The sequence below is a fragment of the Nicotiana attenuata genome, unplaced genomic scaffold (assembly GCF_001879085.1).
Source record: "Nicotiana attenuata strain UT unplaced genomic scaffold, NIATTr2, whole genome shotgun sequence".
Lineage (NCBI taxonomy): Eukaryota > Viridiplantae > Streptophyta > Magnoliopsida > Solanales > Solanaceae > Nicotiana > Nicotiana attenuata.
Window position 1 is genome coordinate 594,050 of NW_017670476.1, and position 19,107 is coordinate 613,156.

The 19,107-nt window shown below is 35.5% G+C and overlaps 2 protein-coding genes across 3 annotated transcripts; both read left to right on the forward strand.

Annotated features, from left to right (window-relative positions):
- The first annotated feature begins 3,989 nt into the window (after positions 1–3,989).
- On the forward strand, positions 3,990–7,431 carry LOC109239999. Of its 2 annotated transcripts, XM_019406618.1 has the most exons (3): positions 3,990–4,175; positions 4,695–4,837; positions 5,084–7,431. In XM_019406618.1, the coding sequence occupies exon 3, from the start codon at positions 5,147–5,149 to the stop codon at positions 6,956–6,958; it is 1,812 nt and encodes a 603-aa protein (XP_019262163.1). In that variant the 5' UTR covers positions 3,990–4,175; positions 4,695–4,837; positions 5,084–5,146; the 3' UTR covers positions 6,959–7,431. The 2 variants fall into 2 exon arrangements, with proteins under 2 accessions (XP_019262163.1, XP_019262162.1); XM_019406617.1 differs by lacking the exon at positions 4,695–4,837.
- A 3,434-nt stretch (positions 7,432–10,865) lies between these two features.
- On the forward strand, positions 10,866–12,984 carry LOC109239987 (F-box protein At3g07870-like). The gene is made up of 2 exons (XM_019406604.1): positions 10,866–11,026; positions 11,642–12,984. Exon 2 carries the CDS (start codon positions 11,645–11,647, stop codon positions 12,896–12,898), a length of 1,254 nt encoding a protein of 417 aa, XP_019262149.1. The 5' UTR covers positions 10,866–11,026; positions 11,642–11,644; the 3' UTR covers positions 12,899–12,984.
- The last annotated feature ends 6,123 nt before the right edge of the window (positions 12,985–19,107 follow it).

The window sequence follows — 19,107 nt, forward strand, 5'->3', positions numbered from 1 at the left end:
TCTAGATTCTAATCAAATTTGGTTTTGTAGTATTATAAATAGGGGTGTCATTACATATTTTCTATTGTGGAGAGCTAGTTGGGATGTAGAGAGGTTCGAGAGTTTATGAGTTGTGAAAAAGAAGACTACCAAGTTCTCTCCCTAGTTTAATACATTTCTTCTATATAATTTTTGCTGAATTTTTTGCCTGTGCCTAAACTGTTCTCCGGGTTATTTCAATCCGTTACTCCCAAACTAGCCACTTATTTTGTTAATTTAAGTGATATAATCATAATCCTAGTTCCTTCTACCTTGTTATATATAACGATGAAGTATATAACAATTAACAAGAAAACGACTGATGAATAATTGCATCTTATACAAAATATTTGGTTTTATAATCCATTACAAATGTTATTTAGTTATATGACTTTCTCAATAGAGATTAATAAAAAATAATACATTAAACTTTTATCTTTGTAGAGTCATCTTTTCCTATTTAAGTGGGCATAGAAAATCATTTCCTTGATAACACAGTGAATGGATTAGTTGGTAATTCGACTTATAATTTAAATCCTACTATATCTCTCTTAATCTATACAAACACGTTTCAAGATTTCATTTTATTTAACAATATAAATTCAAATCCAATATTTTTTATCAATTAATGTCTCGGCAGTATTATAATATTTTTATTTCTTTTAATATAATAAGTAGTCAAATTAACATTTTAAATTCAATTCATAATCACATGATGTAACAAATGACACAAAATAGTTGAGTATAATTCTTCGTGCGTGGACCGCTAGTACATGGTTGGAAGAATAGTCCATCAATTGGAAATATAAAACATTCTTTTGCCAGCCTTTTTTCTTTTCGTTAAATTCTCATGGGGTTCAAAATAATGTCCTATACCCCTTAAAAATCAATATCATATCTTTAGCTCATTTATTTATTCTAATACTTGAAATAAAAATAATATGTAATCTATTTTCACCTGTTTCCTTCATTTACTTATTTTTCTTCTAATGTTTTGTAGAGTGGAGAACTATTCTTTCTCCTGATTTCTCGTCTGATGTCCGCTACTCGTATCATGTGGCTTTGAATAATTTTTATTAGCACTGCATAAAGACTATTAATTTTTTTTTATTTTCAAAATCGAACTCAAGAGCTTCGGTTAAAATTAGAGAATTATTAATTCGATAACAACGGTCTAAGAATTGCTAAACGGTCATTCGTCATCGGTTATCTTAGGGTCGTTTGGCCACAAAAAAAAAGATTCCTTTTTTCCCGATTTTTATTTTTTTTACTTTTTTCGGAGTGAGCATTTAGTCATGAAAATTCAGTTTTTCACTTGTAGTTGAATTTCAAATTTTTTCGGAATTTGGAAAATCCCAAAAAACATTTTTCTCAAAATTTTTACTTCAAAGCACTCATAAAAATTTAAAAATATTTTCAAATTGTATTCGTGTCCGAACACAACTCTAATTTTCAAATATCACTTTTAATTGGAAAAAAAATCACTTTTTCGGAATTTGACAATTCTTAGTAAAACTTGTGTGTATTCCCAAGATACATACTTTTTAAAACTGTGACATACAAAAGCAACACTTAACCAAACAAACAGTCAGTTGGAGTATATGACGCCCATTTAATTATTAAATAAATAAATAAATTTTCTCGAGCTCAGAAATTTATATATTGTTAGTCCCTATAAGTTAAGAAGATTCCTTTCAACATAGAAATTAAAAAAACAAATAAAGATAGTAATTGAAAAGAAAAGGAAAAAAGAAGACAGGTAAAGTAAGCAGCTAAAAAGGAGGAGTCGGGTCAAACCAGATTGAGTGGGTGGGTCATGTTTTGTCGTAAATGGGTCCCCACGATTTGACCCGAAGGTCAAAACAGTAATACACTATTTTCTCCGCGTGGTCGTCTATAATGATTGAGACAAATCTGTCTACACCTATTTATTGCATTTCTTGCCCCTTCTACTTCTTTGTTTTTCCTTTTTTAGTCTCTCAATTCAAGTCATTCTCTATTTTTTCCCATTTCCAGTTTTATAGAGTGATAGTGTAAAAATATTTAAACACATAAGTTATTTACACAGTAATTCTAAGTAAATTTTTGTGATAACTATTAATCGAGGATCTAATAAAAATAATAAGTTACTTACTATTACAAGTTAAACTACATTGATAATGTAATTTTTTACATATATATATATATATATATATATATATATATATAAAACTTAAATCCTTAAAATTATGTACAAGTGAAACTATCAAATTCAATAGAAAATAACTACAAAATTAATCTAGAACATGATTAAGAATAAAAAAAGTCCCTTCTGAAATTACACCAAGATTGTTATTGTTGCTGTTAATTAAGAATTGAAAAACCTATCAAACAGTTTTCCAGCTTCTTATTTAATATTCAAGTTAATGCAATATAAACATGGCAAAAGATAATCATACATTCATACTACAAACCTCAATTATTATTATTATTATTATTATTATTATTTATTTTTATTTTTTACCTTTTCAATATTCAAGATTCGTATTCAGCCGTAGAAGTAATTCTTTATATTAATTATCAGATGCGCGGATCTAGCATGTAATATATGTGATCATGTGATTGGATCAACAGATAAAAATTATTAATTTTTGCTCAAACAATATATATGTATAATTTTTTTTTACTAAATATCGATAAATATTTTCCAGCAAATTCAGTTATTATTATATTAACTTGGGATATTATAAAAATCTATAAAATTCAAATCCTGAATATACTTTACTTCGATGACTTAAATAAGGCATCTGTCAATTATAATTTGTTTAGAGTCATTTTTGAATTCAAAACTTAAAATGCCTTCCATCATTTGAAAATTATAGCCATATTTTGTAATAGAGTCAATTTTGGATTCAAAACTTAAAATGTCTTCCATCAAACAAAGATAAAAAAAGGGATAATAAAGTATTCCGTATTCACATAGGGTTCGGGGAAGGGTTACACTTCAAACAGTGTAATGTAGACAGTCTACCCTAACACAAGTAGTGTGCGTGACTGTTTTTACGGTTCGAACCGATGACCTGTAGGTTGCACAAATAACTTTACCGTTGTTCCAAGGCTCCTTTTCCCATCAAACAAAGATATATTTCCTTTAATACGATGGATGGTTATATGGGTGTCAATTTGACCCAAATCCATTTTACCTGTCCAAACTGCCCAAGTTTTGATTGGTTATTGAGCCTCTTATTTGTTGAACTCGACTCATCTTGATCAAACCCAATCTAAAGTCGGGTTGATTTTTAGCCTAAGTTGAACCATGAGTAACTTTGTCAAAATATATTTAAAATATATTTTTTGATTTTACATGTTATGTATAACCATAAAAAAGAAAAGAATTCTTATTTGATAATTAAACAATTCATAAAAAAATAATACTCATTAATTAAAGCTTGGTAAGAGTTGGATGGGTTGAGCTATGATCCAAATTTTAGCCCAACTTGACTCAATTCATTTCAGCCCAAGTTATTTTTAGATCAATGACCCGCTCATTTATTGACTCAATTCATTTCAACCCGCCATTTGATACCCCTACATGACTAAGAAGTGTAAATACTGATATTTCTGCTCTTTTGAGTAATGAGAGCTCGTTTCAAGATTATTGTCAAAACATTAAAGTACAAACTTGATGATATTGGACCAGTTGTTTTCACTTGACAAAATAATTTTTCTTCTCTTTGACTCGTTTGGCAAAGTACTACAGTATAAAAAAGGAAAAACAACAAAGTAAATGATTTTACACTTTTCAAAAATTGGCATTTAAAGATTTGAAAACAAAAGGAAAAGTGTGTTAGTAGTAGTTAGTACCATAAAATCAAACAAATTAAATGAAAACAGGTGGAAAGGAGAACAATAAATAGGAATAAGTTGGGGGCTACAAATGCAAAAAAAAAAAAAAAAACAATAATAAATGTGGCCATAAATTTCACTCGTTTTTTTCTCCACTTTTTCTTACAAAATTTTCCACTTTCTTGCATGTGGACTCATAGTCTCCACTGCAGCTTCCTCTTCTCTTCCTTTTCTCCCCTTTTCAACCCCCCCCCAACAAAACACTAAAGAAGAACCCCCTCGTGATTTGTGCTTATTTTCAGTAATCCTATAATTTTCTTCTCAGATAATCGGTGAGTTTTCAGCTTTCTTGATTTGTTATTGTGGGTTGCATTTTTTGTGTTAAAAATTGTATCTTTTTGTAGTTTTCTTTCTCATTTTGAAGGTTTTTGAGTTTAATACTTGTTTGTTTTTGTGATATAGTTTTTTTTGGGTTGCCTTTTTTTGTGTAAAAATTGGGTTTTTTTTGTAGTATCATTTCTAATTTTGAAGGTTTTTGACTAGTTTAAACTTGTTTGTTTTTGTAAAGTAGCTTCTTTGGTTTTTTCTTTCTTTCCCTTTTTGGGTTGAGATTTCTATGTAAAAAATGGAGTCTTTTTTTGTTTATTTCTGATTTTGAAGAATTTTGAGTTTATAGCTCTATATGGATTTTTTTGTAAAGTAATTTCCTTTTTTGGTTCTTGTTTTCTTGTAGTATTTTTCTCTTTTTATTTTTCTTGTTGTAATTGGATTTTATTTAATGTTTGTCTTTTGGGATGTTATTAATGTTTCTCTTCATGTCTTAAATTTTTTTTTTTTTTTTTTTTTTAAAGGGGCTTGATTTGGGTTCCGTTTGAATATACTTATGGAATAATTTTTGGTTTAACGGATAGTGATATTGAAGTTGCATCGATTATGGAAAAGAAGAGGAAAAGGAAATAAAAGATTTGCCTTTTCTTTGCATACCAAGTAAAAGGTAAAAACTTTAAGATGGAAAATGAAATCTTGGAGTAGAAAGTAAAAGATTTATGCTTAGCTGCACCTAAAAGTCTAGGTATTTGTCGTTTAGATACTTCCTTTTGATTCCTATTTTCTTCGAAATTTTCAGAAACTATTAGTTATGGATCCAGCATAGTGTTCAAAGTAGTTAGATTTTTCATTGTTTCATTTTAATTCACATGCTGTTCTAACTTCTTTGTTTGTTGTATTGCTTATTATCCAGAGTTAAGTTGCTGGGGAATTTGATTTTCAGATCATTCTTGACGATTCGCTTTTGATACCAGAGATGGTTGCTGAATCTTGGTTTCGCAATTTCTGGAAAAATTCGAAAAAGTATGAGGGTGGTGGTCATCAAAAGGTGCTAGTCGGCGTTCTAGCATTTGAAGTTGCAAGCTTAATGTCTAAACTGGTTCATGTTTGGCAGTCTCTGAGTGATAAGCAGGTGGGTAGATTGAGGGATGAGGCAATGAACTCGGTTGGTATCAAAAAGCTAGTTTCGGACGATGATTCTTATATTGCAAGGTTGATGTGTACAGAGTTGGTTGAAAACTTAAGACATGTCGCAATTGCTGTTTCTAGACTTGCCAAAAAATGCAATGACCCTTTCTTGAAGAGTTTTGAGCAAGCTTTTAATGATCTGCTAAAAGTTGGTGCTGATCCGTACGGGTGGCAACTTTCGTGGAAGAAGATGGATAGGAAAGTTAAAAAGATGGAACGATTTATTGTGATTAATGCAAATTTATATCAAGAAATGGAGAATCTTTCCGATCTTGAACAGACATTGAGGAGATTGAAGGGAAATGATGATGCAGATAGCATTACGCTGGTTGAATACGAGAAGAAACTTGCGTGGAAGCAGCAGGAGGTGAAGCATCTTAAGGATGTTTCTATTTGGAATAGGACTTATGATTATACAGTCCGTCTTCTGGCGAGATCCTTGTTTACTATATTTAGTAGGATCGGGCATGTGTTTGGCGTTGATCCTGCGGATGAGAGGGCTAAAGCATCAAGAGAACTAGATTCTGATCAAATCCATCGTAGTCACTCAGTTGCCTATGCCCAATCAACTGTTCACCCATCTGAAACAGGCTTGACTAGATTTTCCTCAGAACCAGTAGAAAGTATCCTTTCCAAATCTGGGCCAATCTCAGGCACAAGAAACATTAACAATTCTTATTCAGGTCCCCTGAAAAGTTCAACTTCAACAGGAAGCCCGGTCCCTGGAAGACATTCTTCCGCTGGCTTCTATTCGGGTCCTCTGGGAAGGTCAACAACAAAATCTGGGCCGCTCCCTCTATTAAATAAATCTGGCATGAGGTGGTGGAAATCTCGTGACCGTTCAGGAAATTTACACGGAAAAGGTCTAAATCAAAAGCATTCTAGACCGAACTCTACAGGTCCGCTAAAAGGCTGCATGATGATCGGGAACGGTTCTCCTGTAGGTAATTGCTATCTAGATCCACAAGGATTTCATTCTGGTTTTCTCAGTGCAACAAAAGGAGCTAATGTAAATGGACATGCTGATGGCTATTCAACTTGCTCTTATCTGACAAGTTATAATGCGAAAAAAAGTTTGTTAAACGCTCCTCCAGAAACTCTTGGAGCTGCTGCCTTAGCACTACATTATTCAAATGTCATTATTGTGATTGAGAAACTAGTGGCATCTCCTCACTTGATTGGACATGATGCAAGAGAAGACCTGTACAACATGCTACCGGCTAGCTTAAGAGGAGCCCTCAGGGCAAAACTAAAGCCATTCGCCAAGAGCTTGACGTCGTCAGTTTATGACACGGTTCTTGCTGGAGAATGGAATGAAGCAATGATGGGGATTCTAGAATGGCTCGCTCCGCTTGCTCATAACATGATAAGATGGCAATCTGAGCGGAGCTTTGAGCATCAGAACTTTGTTTCAAGAACGAATGTGCTGCTTGTACAAACCCTTTATTATGCGAATCAAGAAAAAACAGAATCAGCAATTACAGAGCTACTCGTCGGTCTGAACTACATATGGAGGTATGGAAGGGAAGTGAATGCAAAAGCAATAGAGGAATGTGCTAGTGCTAGAATGATGTTTAATGATGATTACTTGGATGAGTGATTTTGGCTTTGAACGGTTGGAGTTTAGAAACCGGTCCATGGCAAAATGCTTCTCTTCAGAAGCAAATCACAAGACGTCTCCGCCTATTTTTTCTCAGTTGCTGCTGATTCGAGCTACTCTGGCGATCATATTCCATGAGATTCTTTATTCGTTAAAAGGGTGACGAGTACTGCAGGAATGTAACTTTAAGCTTCTGAACATTCTTTCAGGTCAGTAAGCGATGACCATTTTTCTATTTTGCGAGGAAAACTTGGATCTCATTCGATATATCAGAGTCCACGCTATAAATTAAATGTCTTGTTATTTGATAAATGTATAGAATTAGCTGAGGTTGTTTCTAGCTTTGTAAATTTACATGGCAAAGGCTTTCCCTTAATATATAAACAATGAAGGTTTGGCGCGTAGTTTGTTCGTGATTGAATTTTTATTGGATGTACTTTCCAATATTATGAAGCATGATACTTTCAGAATTAGTTAAGCTGAATCTGGGCTTTTGCTTGCATGTTTTTACTTATTAGAATGTATCTTTGCTTAATCCTTGTGAAGAAAGAAAGAACGGCAGCACCAAAAGGTGTGGCTTAACCGCCATGGCGCCATTGAAGTGGGTGAAAATCATGAGACCTTCGGTACCGGCAGCAAGTAAAGAGGGCAGCTCGGTACACAGCGTTCACGCAGGGTCTGGGTAAGGGCTGCACCCCAAGGGAGGTGATGTAGACAACCTTTCCTAATGCAAGCATTAGGGTTGCAATCTATGCACAAGGCATCTCGTGTTCATGTTGCGTCTAGGGAAGTGTCGAATCCCAAGGGGTACGATGTAGACAGCTACCCTAGTGTAAGCATTAGTGGCTGCCATGATTCGATCTTTTGACCTATAGGTCACATGGAGATAACTTCATCGTTGTTCCAAGGCTCTCTTTCAATACCGGCAGCATGTATTCAATATAATAGTTGAGGTGTACGCGAACTGCATTGAAACCAATCTTATTTTTTAAAAAGAAAGTATCTTCAAGATTCTATCATTCTTGTTATTTTGGAAAGAAATAAAGTTATGGGGTTATATTAAATGTTTCAACCGTCAAGAATTGCTGGCGCCAACTCTTCATATACAGCTGCAGATTGCTTAAAATATACTATCCTTAAAGCTTTTTTATTCAAAGAATTTGTGTGCCGACCTTGCATTAGCCGACGTCCAGACGGTGGCTTGCCTTTGGTGGTTGGTGCTATTTGGGGGATAGAGAGAGAAAAATCAAGTTGAAATTTTCTACTTTGAGAGATTAGCTAAAATAGCCGTCCACCCTATGTATACTTTGTGTATATTATATGTATATTAGTTGTGATTATATTTTCTTTGAGCCGAGAGTCTATCGGAAACAGTTTCTCTACCTTCACAATGAAGGGTAAAATCTGCATTCACACTACCCCTGTCAGATCTCACTTGTAGGATCAAACTGGGTATGTTATTGTTGTTGATATTAGCTGGCGACCGTAAATATTTTTAGTTGAGCAGCCAAATGTGTAACTTCTACTCCCTCCGTTCCAATTTATGTGAACCTGTTTGACTGGGCACGGAGTTTAAGAAAAAATGAAGACTTTTCTATGTGAACCTGTTTATGTGAACTTGTTTGGACTTTGTGGCCCTAAACAAGTCAAAAAGGGGCCTAGAGTATTTTTATGGTTATAAAAGTTTCTCATTAAAGATAGAATTGTAAGTTTAAGCTAAATTGTTACCAAATTTAGAAAAAGGTTCATTCTTTTGGAACAGACCAAAAAGGAAATAGGTTCACATAAATTGGAACAGAGGGAGGGAGTACAATTTATGAGTAAAAAGGGAGAAAATCCAATTCTTATTTGTTTAGCACTAAACTTTCATTTTCTTGTTAAATACTAAAAGTTAATACACATCTTTTTTTGTTAACCAATCATTATTTTTTAAGAGCATTTAAACCGTTCTTCTTTGTCTAATACCACATATTTTTTACTATGTAGTAGTTAGTTGTCCATTATGGTTAAGTCAGGAAAATTCAAATTTGAGAAATTTTGTACATATGGTAGGTGATAAAATCCAGCGCTTTAAAGTAAAAAATTTAGTACTACTATTAATGAGGATACTTAGTTTGACTTGAGAGTGGAGTATATAAATGTAAATAAAATTAATTTGGAGTGGTTTGCCCATTAAGTAGAAGCTTTATATATATGCTTAATGACTCAACTTGCATGTGCGGTATTAGGTGGTTTGCAATTATATATACGGCAAGGTAGAAAGGTCAGGTAAATTATTTCAATTTTGGTGTCAATTTCATATGATTTATTAAGTTGAATAATTATCAAGATTTGGTAAAAGTTTGCACATTGACGAGTTTCGTAATTGGTATGTAAATTGATCCTGTCACGTTTTCACTTTTCACGACTCTTTCAAAGGGTTATGCCGCCAGGACATTATCAGGACTAACTAACAAAAGTCGAGAACTATAAATTAATCACCTTTCGACATATAATTTTTCGTAAAAGTAGCACGGGTTAGCCAGTTTTCGTACTGGTAACTAAAAAATAGTCGGCGCTTGCAAAGTCATTGAAAAATAACTACTATTTTGCTATAACACGGAAAGTTCCACATAATATACTGATGATTGGTGCACCTCTGTATGAACTTCCAGCATATTATGCTGGAACTCCAGCGCACGGAAAGTTCCAGCATAATATACTGGAGATTGAAGCACATGTGTAAAAACTTCTAGCATATTGTGCTGGCCTAGTATGTTATGCTAGAACTCCAGTATATTACGCTGAAACTCCAGTATATTATGCTGGAAGTTCACATGTAAAAATTTCGAACCGCAATATATTATGCTGGAATATTTTCGGATTTTGAATAGTGTCTTTCTTCAGATTCATTTTTATATGAAAAGTGACTACATTTTTTTACTTTTGAAACTGCGGTTATTTTTCAACTACCACTTGTAATTCTGACTATTTTTGAATCTCACCCTAATTTTTCGGGTGGTAAGAAATATATTGACAAAATTCTTTCTTGGTTGGACAGGGTCGATAATGAAACTTGAAAAAGAGAATTCTCTGCCTGTTACTGTTATTGATTTATCTTTGATCTCTTGTGCCACTTAGATCAAGTAGTTGTTGGGATAAGCCAGTAAAATCACACTGCTAGTGTAGATTCTAAACATTTAAAACTAAAAATAAACTAAATAGGCGTTTGGACAATGGATTTAAATTTACAGTATAATTTAAAAAACAAAAATATATTTGTGGGTAAGTTGAAAAATGATATCTGCAATTTGAAATAATGTTTGAATGCATCTCACTTAAAAAAATATTGCAGTTTTGCGAGTGAATTTTTTTTTTCCCGAAAACTCTTTTTCAAATATTCTCCTAAAATTTAGTATAGTTTTTTATGGACAAACACATTTTTGAAAAAACTTTCCGGAAGAAAAAAAGAAGAAAAAAGATCTATGGACAATTGGGTCTAAAATAGGATAAATTTCGCAGATGGTCATATAACTATGACTTTTTTCCCACTAAAGCCATATAACTATATTTCTCACACCAAAATCATAAAACTCACTAATTCACACAAAAATCGTCGTGACCGAAAACACAACTCTTCGGTAGTATTTTTTTTTATTTCATGTTTTTTCATTATTTTTTCAGTCTAATAAATAATAACACAAATAAAATATCATGAAAGTTATATAATTTTTGCGTGAGAAAATATATTTATAAGATTTTAATAAAAAAAATCACAATTATATGACCATTTGTGAATTTACCCATCTAAAATATAATGAAACTTTGTCAATTGAAGTCAAATAAATATCCTTTTCCTTTGTGCAAATAATTGTAAATGAAATCCAAAATTGAAAGGGCAAAAAACCCCAAAACTGTTCAAATTCAAACACTATCCAACATTGTCGTCCAAAACAAAAGCAATTCTAAAACCGAAACAAAAGCGAAATCGAACTATAATTGAATAGTTGAGAGTAGAGGCGAAATATTCAGGAAGTCCTCAGTTCCGTCCTCCGGTCCTCCCGTCGCTGCTTTTCCGTTCAACAAGTTGTAAGTTCCTTTACCCAATGTTTGATGATACTCTAATGTATATGTGTTTTTTCGTACCTCTATATATTAAATGTTGAATCTCCTTGATTTTTTCTCACTTTTTTAGTGAAAATTCTGAGGCAGATGGAATTTGTGATTTGCCGCCATTGGAATTTAAACTCGAGACCTCTGTGATTATATTTGGTCACGTGATCAAGCATATATCAAATTCTACCAATCCCAAAACTTAAATGTTTTAATCATGGTCCATATTTTTGACTTTTTGTCGTTGATAACGGTGGTGTCTGAGCTTATGCACTATATCACCGGGTACCTGCTACCGGGAAGCTCTGCTCACCAAAGCTTAGGCAGATCACCCATTACTTTTTGTCTTTGATGAAATTTGAACGTGAGACCTCATGGTTCTCTATCAACTTTATTGATGATTAGGCCACGCTATTTGGTGCAATCGTACATGGTTCATATTTTATGATTTGAGCTTCTTATTCTATTATTATATGGTTATACCTCTCTGAAAATTCTATTATTATAAAAGTTGTAGTTTCTCTTTTGATCAATCAATGCATATTTTGTTGTCATACCAAGTAACCATTATTTTTCTGCTTTATATTATAGGTCATGGAACTGGAATGCTTCACATGGACTACACAACTGTTGGGTTCACTATTTCCTTCAATATGCAAAGGTGAAGAAGAAATTACTGAAACTTTCGAAAGTTTGCCTGATTGTCTCATCATTGATATTCTGAGTAGACTTCCAGCATATTCTCTTCTTAGATGTAGATGGGTTTGTAGGCATTGGAGAGCTTTGGTCTCATCACATGACTATTTTATCACCTTATATGATGATCTCAGTAGAGCTAGTAGACCCCTGATTCTCTTACAGGATTATTTGACTATCAAGCACGGGCAAGATCTTTATGTTGTTGGTGAAAACCTTAATAATAATAATAAGAAGAAGAAGAAGGTCGCCTTCAAGCAACTATATCTCAGACCCGAGCTTATGATTAATAAATATTGGGATCACCAACTTGTTCTTACGTACACTTGTCAAGGAGTTCTTATGTTTGGTGACTTGAAGTGGCAGTCTACTTATTATGCTTTCAACCCGATAACACAAGAAGAAGTAGCTGTACAACATACACTTCACCCGGGCTACTTATGTGCTATTTATTTTTGTCCATACACACGGCAATTCAGAATTCTTTACGCCCAAGTACGAGGCAGTTGTTGTCAGTATTTCGTATATATTTTCAAGACATGGACATGGAGGAAAATTCGCTCGTCCTCCTCTTTCAACTTTTTGTCATCTGGTGGCACTCCAGCAGTTGTGAATGGAGCGTTTCATTGGATCATTGACCACGATTTAGAAAGAAAAGATATTCCTCCTTGTGCAAACGGAATCATGGTTTTCAAAATGGATAAGGAAGAACTCTCTGCTATGCCTCATCCCGGGAGCGTATGCAATTCAAAGCGAAAGCATCAAGCTATGACTCTTTTGGTGAAGGATGATAGTTTGTGTTTCTGTAACTTGCTTATCTCTTACTATGTAGTGGATATATGGATCTTGAAGGACTATGAAATGCGTATATGGATCAAAAGGTACAATATTGATCTCTGTGATGAGAGGATTTTCCCTTTTAGTTTGTATTTCATGAATATTTCATCCCTTACCAGCGACATTTGTGGGCGGATAAAGCTTTTGAACATCCAAGAAGGTGAACTTTTGCTTCACTTAAAGGGTAAAGGGTTGTTTCTTTATAATTTAGATCATAGAACAGTGAAGAGAATTGAATTGCCGCCACGCCAGAGCGGATGGGGACTGTGGTATACTCCTATGCCTCATATGAAGAGTTTCTTAGCAATAGCCTAATTCCTGTAAGTTTTTTGTTCTTATTAGACCTTTCTAAGTTTAGTATTTTTTTTCAAGTTATCAAATGGTGTTTTACCTGTTTTTACCGGACCTTTTTTCGTTTTCCGCCTGTCTTGAGCTTACCTTTTCTTCTTTTTGATGTCGTGAAATAATATCTTCTTCAATCCTCAACTTTGTGCTATATCTATTGTAAACGTCATTCCATGTTGTAGCTGGGAATTCACGAAGGCTTTCCTTGAGTCGCCTCGTAGCTTCTGAGCTTTTCTCATTCAAATTGCTTGTGAAAGCTATAGCTGCCCAGTTATCTGGTACACGTGGCAATGTCATTCTTTCACGCTGGAATCTGTCCACAAATTCCCTAAGCAATTCTGAGTCCCCTTGTTTAATTTTAAAAATATCTTCCATTCTTTTTTCGACTTTTTGAGCTCCCGAGTGTGCTTTGATGAAAGAATCTGCAAGCTCAGCAAAATAATTTATAGAATTTTCGGGTAAAAGAGAATACCATGTTAGTGCACCGTTAGTGAGTGTTTCACCAAATTTCTTGACTAATACTGATTCAATCTCCTGCTTAGTTAAATTGTTGCCTTTTACGCCTGTTGTGAATGCAGTCACGTGGTCTCGTGGGTCTGTTGTTCCATCGTATTTTGGTATATCAGGCATTTTGAATTTCTTTGGGATTGGAAGGGGAGCAGCACTTGAATTCCAGGGTTGATGTGAATATTTATCCATATCTACCCCTTTGATCACAGGTGGCACCCCGGGTATTTGCTCTATGCGATCACTTTGCTCCTTGAGTTGTTTCTGCAATGTTAGTACTAAATTTTGTAAATCAGAATTAACTAAGTTACCTGGTTCTCCCTCCTGTGATTCGCTGGGGGTTCCACCACTACCCGAATTAACGAGCCCGGAACGAGGGTTCTCCAGAGTGTTGTTATTTGGAGTGGGTGTGGGTGGTGCAGCAGGTAATTGGCTAACAAAAGCCTGAAGAGCTTTATTGACTTGTGAGGCAATAAGTTTTTGCAAAGCCTCATCCATAGTTTCAACATTTTCGAATTGAGCCTGTCCATCTGTATGAGACCCATCAGGAGTGCCTTCACGAGACCGCCGTGGAGAGCCTCGTGGAGAAGGAATTAGTACGTTATTGTTCTGTGGATCTCCCTGAAGTTGCTGGGTTGTTTGATTTTCTTGGTTTCCTTGAATGTTGTCATTGTTGTTCGACATGGTTGATGCATTCCCGGTAACGGAACCAATTTGTTTAACAAAAAAAAAGAATTTTGACTAAAGCTATAATTTAGAAGAACACGGGTTACTGATAATCGCAAGAATGTATAAAGAAAGTAATTTGAATAGCCAGAATATAATTGAATAAAACAAGTAAACCAAAGTATATTCAGATGATCTTTCGTGTCCCTACAATTGTTCAGCCCTCTCCTTTTTATAGCTATTTTTGAGATATATGTCTTGCCTTTGTCATAATAAGGCTATTATGGGAAATTAATGACATTTAATGCTACGTTACATAATCATTATATTCAAGACAGATTCTCTAAGGTTTTTAGCATTTAAGGCTTATTAAATACTGTATTTGGACTCTCATGTGTTGTCAAATTCATTCCCTTGATACTTCTTGATTCTTGAATTTAAATGTCTTGAATAGGTACGGGCGCTGAATCCTTTGAATGTCTGCCCGTGCCTCTTCCTTTGCCTTTGCTCGCATCCATTGCTACTCGTGCCTCTTGGCTAGTTGAAATTCTTTGACCATTTGACCAGTCTACGTGTCACGACACGTCATCTCCATACTACTTTAATATGTAAACTCAATTTTCCCAATACAATGATCTGTAGTGTGTAACAGTCATGATAAAACTTCTCAAAATTCATAAAACTTGAGGATTTATTACATCTTGTATGAGTTTATTAACTATTTTGGCTACTTCAATGACAATACTATATTACTTGTAGCTAATAAAAGAAACTGCACGAGGAGTGTTTATCCACTCTTCTCCCTGAATTCATGAAATGTGATTTTCTTTTTTATTATTTTTCTAATTTATCATCTTAAGAAAGAGGCCTAACAAATTACCTAACCTTATTATCAACTTGGTAAAAGTTGACGCCAATTTCGTAATAAGACAATAACGAGTCATTAATATGGTGACAATCCAATTTTACCTCTCACTTAAAAATTAATGCTCTGAAGTTTGAACTTTAATGATACTTGGCTTATGTTTATGGAGTATATTTTTCCTTCAAAACACGAGTGAAGGAAAATTCTAGCAAAAGTTTAGATGAAATAAATGACACCAAGAAAAACCCACTACACGAAATGAAAAGAGAGAGATAAAAATTAAACCACTTGAATAATATCAAACTTTCTATTTAAAAAATAATAAAATATTAAACTTGTCTGTTTTAACTAAATAATAACATGAAAAAGAAAACATAGGGCGGAGCAGGACATGTCTATGTTGGGCGAGGCGAGGTGAGTTAAAAAAAATTGCTATGCAGAGTTTTGCAGGGTAAAACTTGACCCACCATGCCTACCATTAGGGGTGATCATGCTTCGATTAGGCTCAGTTTTTGTCAAAACCAAATAGAGTTGATTTCTTTATTGGGCTTATCGGTTTCTACGTGTTTTTTTCTTGAGAAATTTTCAGAAACCACTATGTTTTAGTGATTATTAGTTTGCTATAGCTACTATTTACTAAATTACTTCCTATAGTTATGTTTTCAGTTGTTATAGACTGTATCCAATGTATTTTTGCTACTGTATTCATGAATACAGTAGCAAAACTCGGCGGAAAACAGGGGAGTCCAGCTAAGCAGAGAATGTATTCGACTGTATTCGCGAGCTGTATTCATGAATACAGTAACGGAATTTGCGAAAAAAAGGTCTTCAGCTGTTTAAAAACGGTAAGTGAATCAATTAACGCGATAGACTCCTAATATAACTCAACAAACTCAATTATAACACACAAATTTTGTATTTCCAGTTATAGAAAAGATTCTCAACCGAAAAACACCCAAAAAACAGAGCAATCTTCAGAGATTCAATCCATCCTTTCTTTTTTTAGTGGTATCTTTACTGAAATATTTTTTAGTAGTATCTTTACAGATAGATTTATTGTGACGACCCGACCCGTCGTCACATGAGTTACCGCCCCGTTTTCCCTATGTTATGCTTCTTCATGTCTCATTATCAGTATTTGATCTGTTAGAGTTGGTTTGGAATGGTTTTGATAAGAAATGAGACACTTAGTCTCTTTTAAGAAGGCTTAAGTTGGAAAAGTCAACCGGATGTTGACTTTTGTGTTAGAGGGCTCGGATTTGAATTCCGATGATTTGGTTAGATTCGGGGGATGATTTGTGACTTAGGAGTGTAATCAAAAGCGATTTTGGAGGTCGGGAGTAGAATTAGGCTTGAATTGGCAAACTTAGAATTTTAGCAAATTCTGGTCGATAGGTGATATTTTGATCCGAGGGTCGGAATGGAATTCCGAGAGTTGCAGTAGCTTCGTTAGGTGATTTGGGATGTGTCTGCAAAATTTCAGGTCATTCGGAGGTGATTTGGTTGGATTTTTGATCGAATGCGTATTTCGGAAGTTTTGAAAAACTTAGGCTTGAATTCAATGAGAAATGATGGTTTTAGTGTTGTTAGAAGTGTTTTGATGATTGGAGCAAGTTTGAATAAGGTATTGGATCATGTTTGTATTCTTAGTTGAGGTCCCGAGGGCCTCGGGGTGATTTCGGATGGCTAACGGGAAGTTTTGAACTTAAAGAGATTGCAGAATTTTGCTGCTTCTGGTATTTTCACTTCTGCGGAAATGGGACCGCAGGCAGAAGCGATTCAAGAACCGCAGAAGCGACAGTAGTCGCAGGTGCGAAGATGCCAACCGCATTTGCGGAGTCGCAGATGCGACAAAAGGACCGCAGATGCGGAATTTTGGACAATAAGTGAGATTCCGCAGAAGCGAAAAATGAATGCAGATGCGGTAGTCGCAGAAGCGACAAAGGACCGCAGAAGCGGAAACAACTGATTAGAAGTGGGTTTTAATCCCTTCGCGAAATTTTACAGAAAACATATTTTTAACTTCGGACTTGGGGTGTTCTTGAGCGATTTTGAAGAGGAAATTCAAGGACTTCGATCAGGTAAGCATTCTTGGACTTAGAACACAATTTTATCATGCAAATACATGGAATTACACTGAAAACTCAAGGAATTAAGGTAAAAAATGGTGGTTTAGGGCTTGAGACCTAAGAGAACAAAAATGGGAATTTGAGGGGTCATTTGGACTCTGATTTTGGTGTTCTTTATATGTATAGACTCGTGGCGAGATAAGGAATCCGGTGATGCAAAATTTATAATTTTTCGAGAAGTGGGCCCAGGGCTCGGGTTTTGCCAACTTCGTGATTTTCGAGTCTTTTCGATTGGGTTATATTCCCTTAGCATATTGTGACGTATTCGTTGTGGTTTTGGTCAGATTCGACGCACGAAGAGGCGAATTCGAAAGGCAAGGGCATAGCAAGCTAGGACCTTGGCCGGCTTGAGGTTAGTAATAAATGTAAATGCTGTGTTGAGGGTTCGAAACCCTGAATTTGCACAACGTAGTGCTATGTGAGGTGACTTGCACGCCGGATAACGGGCGTGGGGTAGAGCACCGTCGGGGATCGTGACTTGGTCCGTCCCGCTTAATAAAATTACTACCTAATTGATTGTAGTTTTTGTGATATCCTTATAAAAATGGATTAATTGTCATAATTGGGCTTCGTGCCAACTACTTGAATCCTTCAGGGATTATTTTTACTGGTTTCTTACCATATTTCTAGATATTGAACTCAGTCTTGGTATTTAACACTGTTTTGTAAACTCAGCCATTTTTCTAAAAGTAGAAACTAAAGTAATATTTTTAAATGAAGTTTGGGCTGAATATTTTTATATTATTGTGCCGAAAGGCTTATGTGATTCTGGACTGAGTATGGGATCGGACTGCATGCCGCAGTGGTATGATAATGATATTGATATGAGGCCAAGGGCCTGATTGATGCCACGAGATGGCTTAATATTGCGTTTGGGCCGTAAGGGGCCCCTCCCGGAGTCTGCACACCCCCAGTGAGCGCCGTCGACGTTAAATAAATGGAGCGGGCTGCACGGCCACAGCGGGGTACTGGAGGTACCGGTTTATGTGTTGCATTGCATATTTAATTGTCATTTATTTCTTCATCTGTTCTGATGTTTTATTCTAACTATATTGCTGTTTAATGGTATTTTTAGCTTTACTTTGTGTTTATTTAGGATTTCTTATCCTCAGACCTTATTTATATTTATTACTTTCTGAGTTGGAAGTACTCACAATACTCCCTGCACCTTGTGTGCAGATCCAGGTACACCAAAGGGTGAGTGAGGGCTTGTTAGCTGAGCAGCAGTTATCTGGGAGTGTCGAGGTAGCTGCATGGCGTTCGCAGCCTTGATCTCTCCCTTCTATCTTTTATTATTTTATTCGTATTATTTTCCTAGTCGGACTTGTAATAGGTGAATAATCTGCTTCTAGAGGCTCATGTTCGTGACACCAGATTCTGTGGGCTATTTAGTATTTTATTTTGGGGTTTTCGAATGTTAGAGATTATATCAGAATTTTTGCACTAAATTTGTATTATAGTAGTGAAAATTTATTTATTTAATTAGATTATTTGGCTAAGCTTGCGTAAATGGTCGGGCTTGCCTAGCAATGTGTTGGGCGCCATCACGACTGGGGTTTGGATCGTGACAAGGTGGTATCAGAGCCAGGTTACTTGGTCTCGCGAATCATGAGCCGGTTTAGTAGAGTCTCGCGGATCGGTACGGAGACGTCTGTACTTATCCTCGAGAGGCTGCGGAACCTTTAGGAAATACTCCATATTCTTGAAACTCTTGTCGTGCGGCTTTGTTGAACTGTGAACTAAATCTTTGTTATTCTATTCTCTCACAGATGGTGAGAACAAGAGCTACCGAACGTGACGGACGACCACCAGTGCCACCTACTGAGGCCGCCAAAGGCCGTGGACGCGGTCGTGGTCGTGGCAGGGGTAGAGTAGCCGGGACAGTACCTGCTAATCCTATGGTTGCCCCAGCTCAGGATCAGGCTCCAGCGGTGGAGACTCCAGCAGCACCTGCTCAGGCACCAGCTGTGCCTATTGTGATTCTGGGTCTTCAGGAGACCTTGGCACAGATC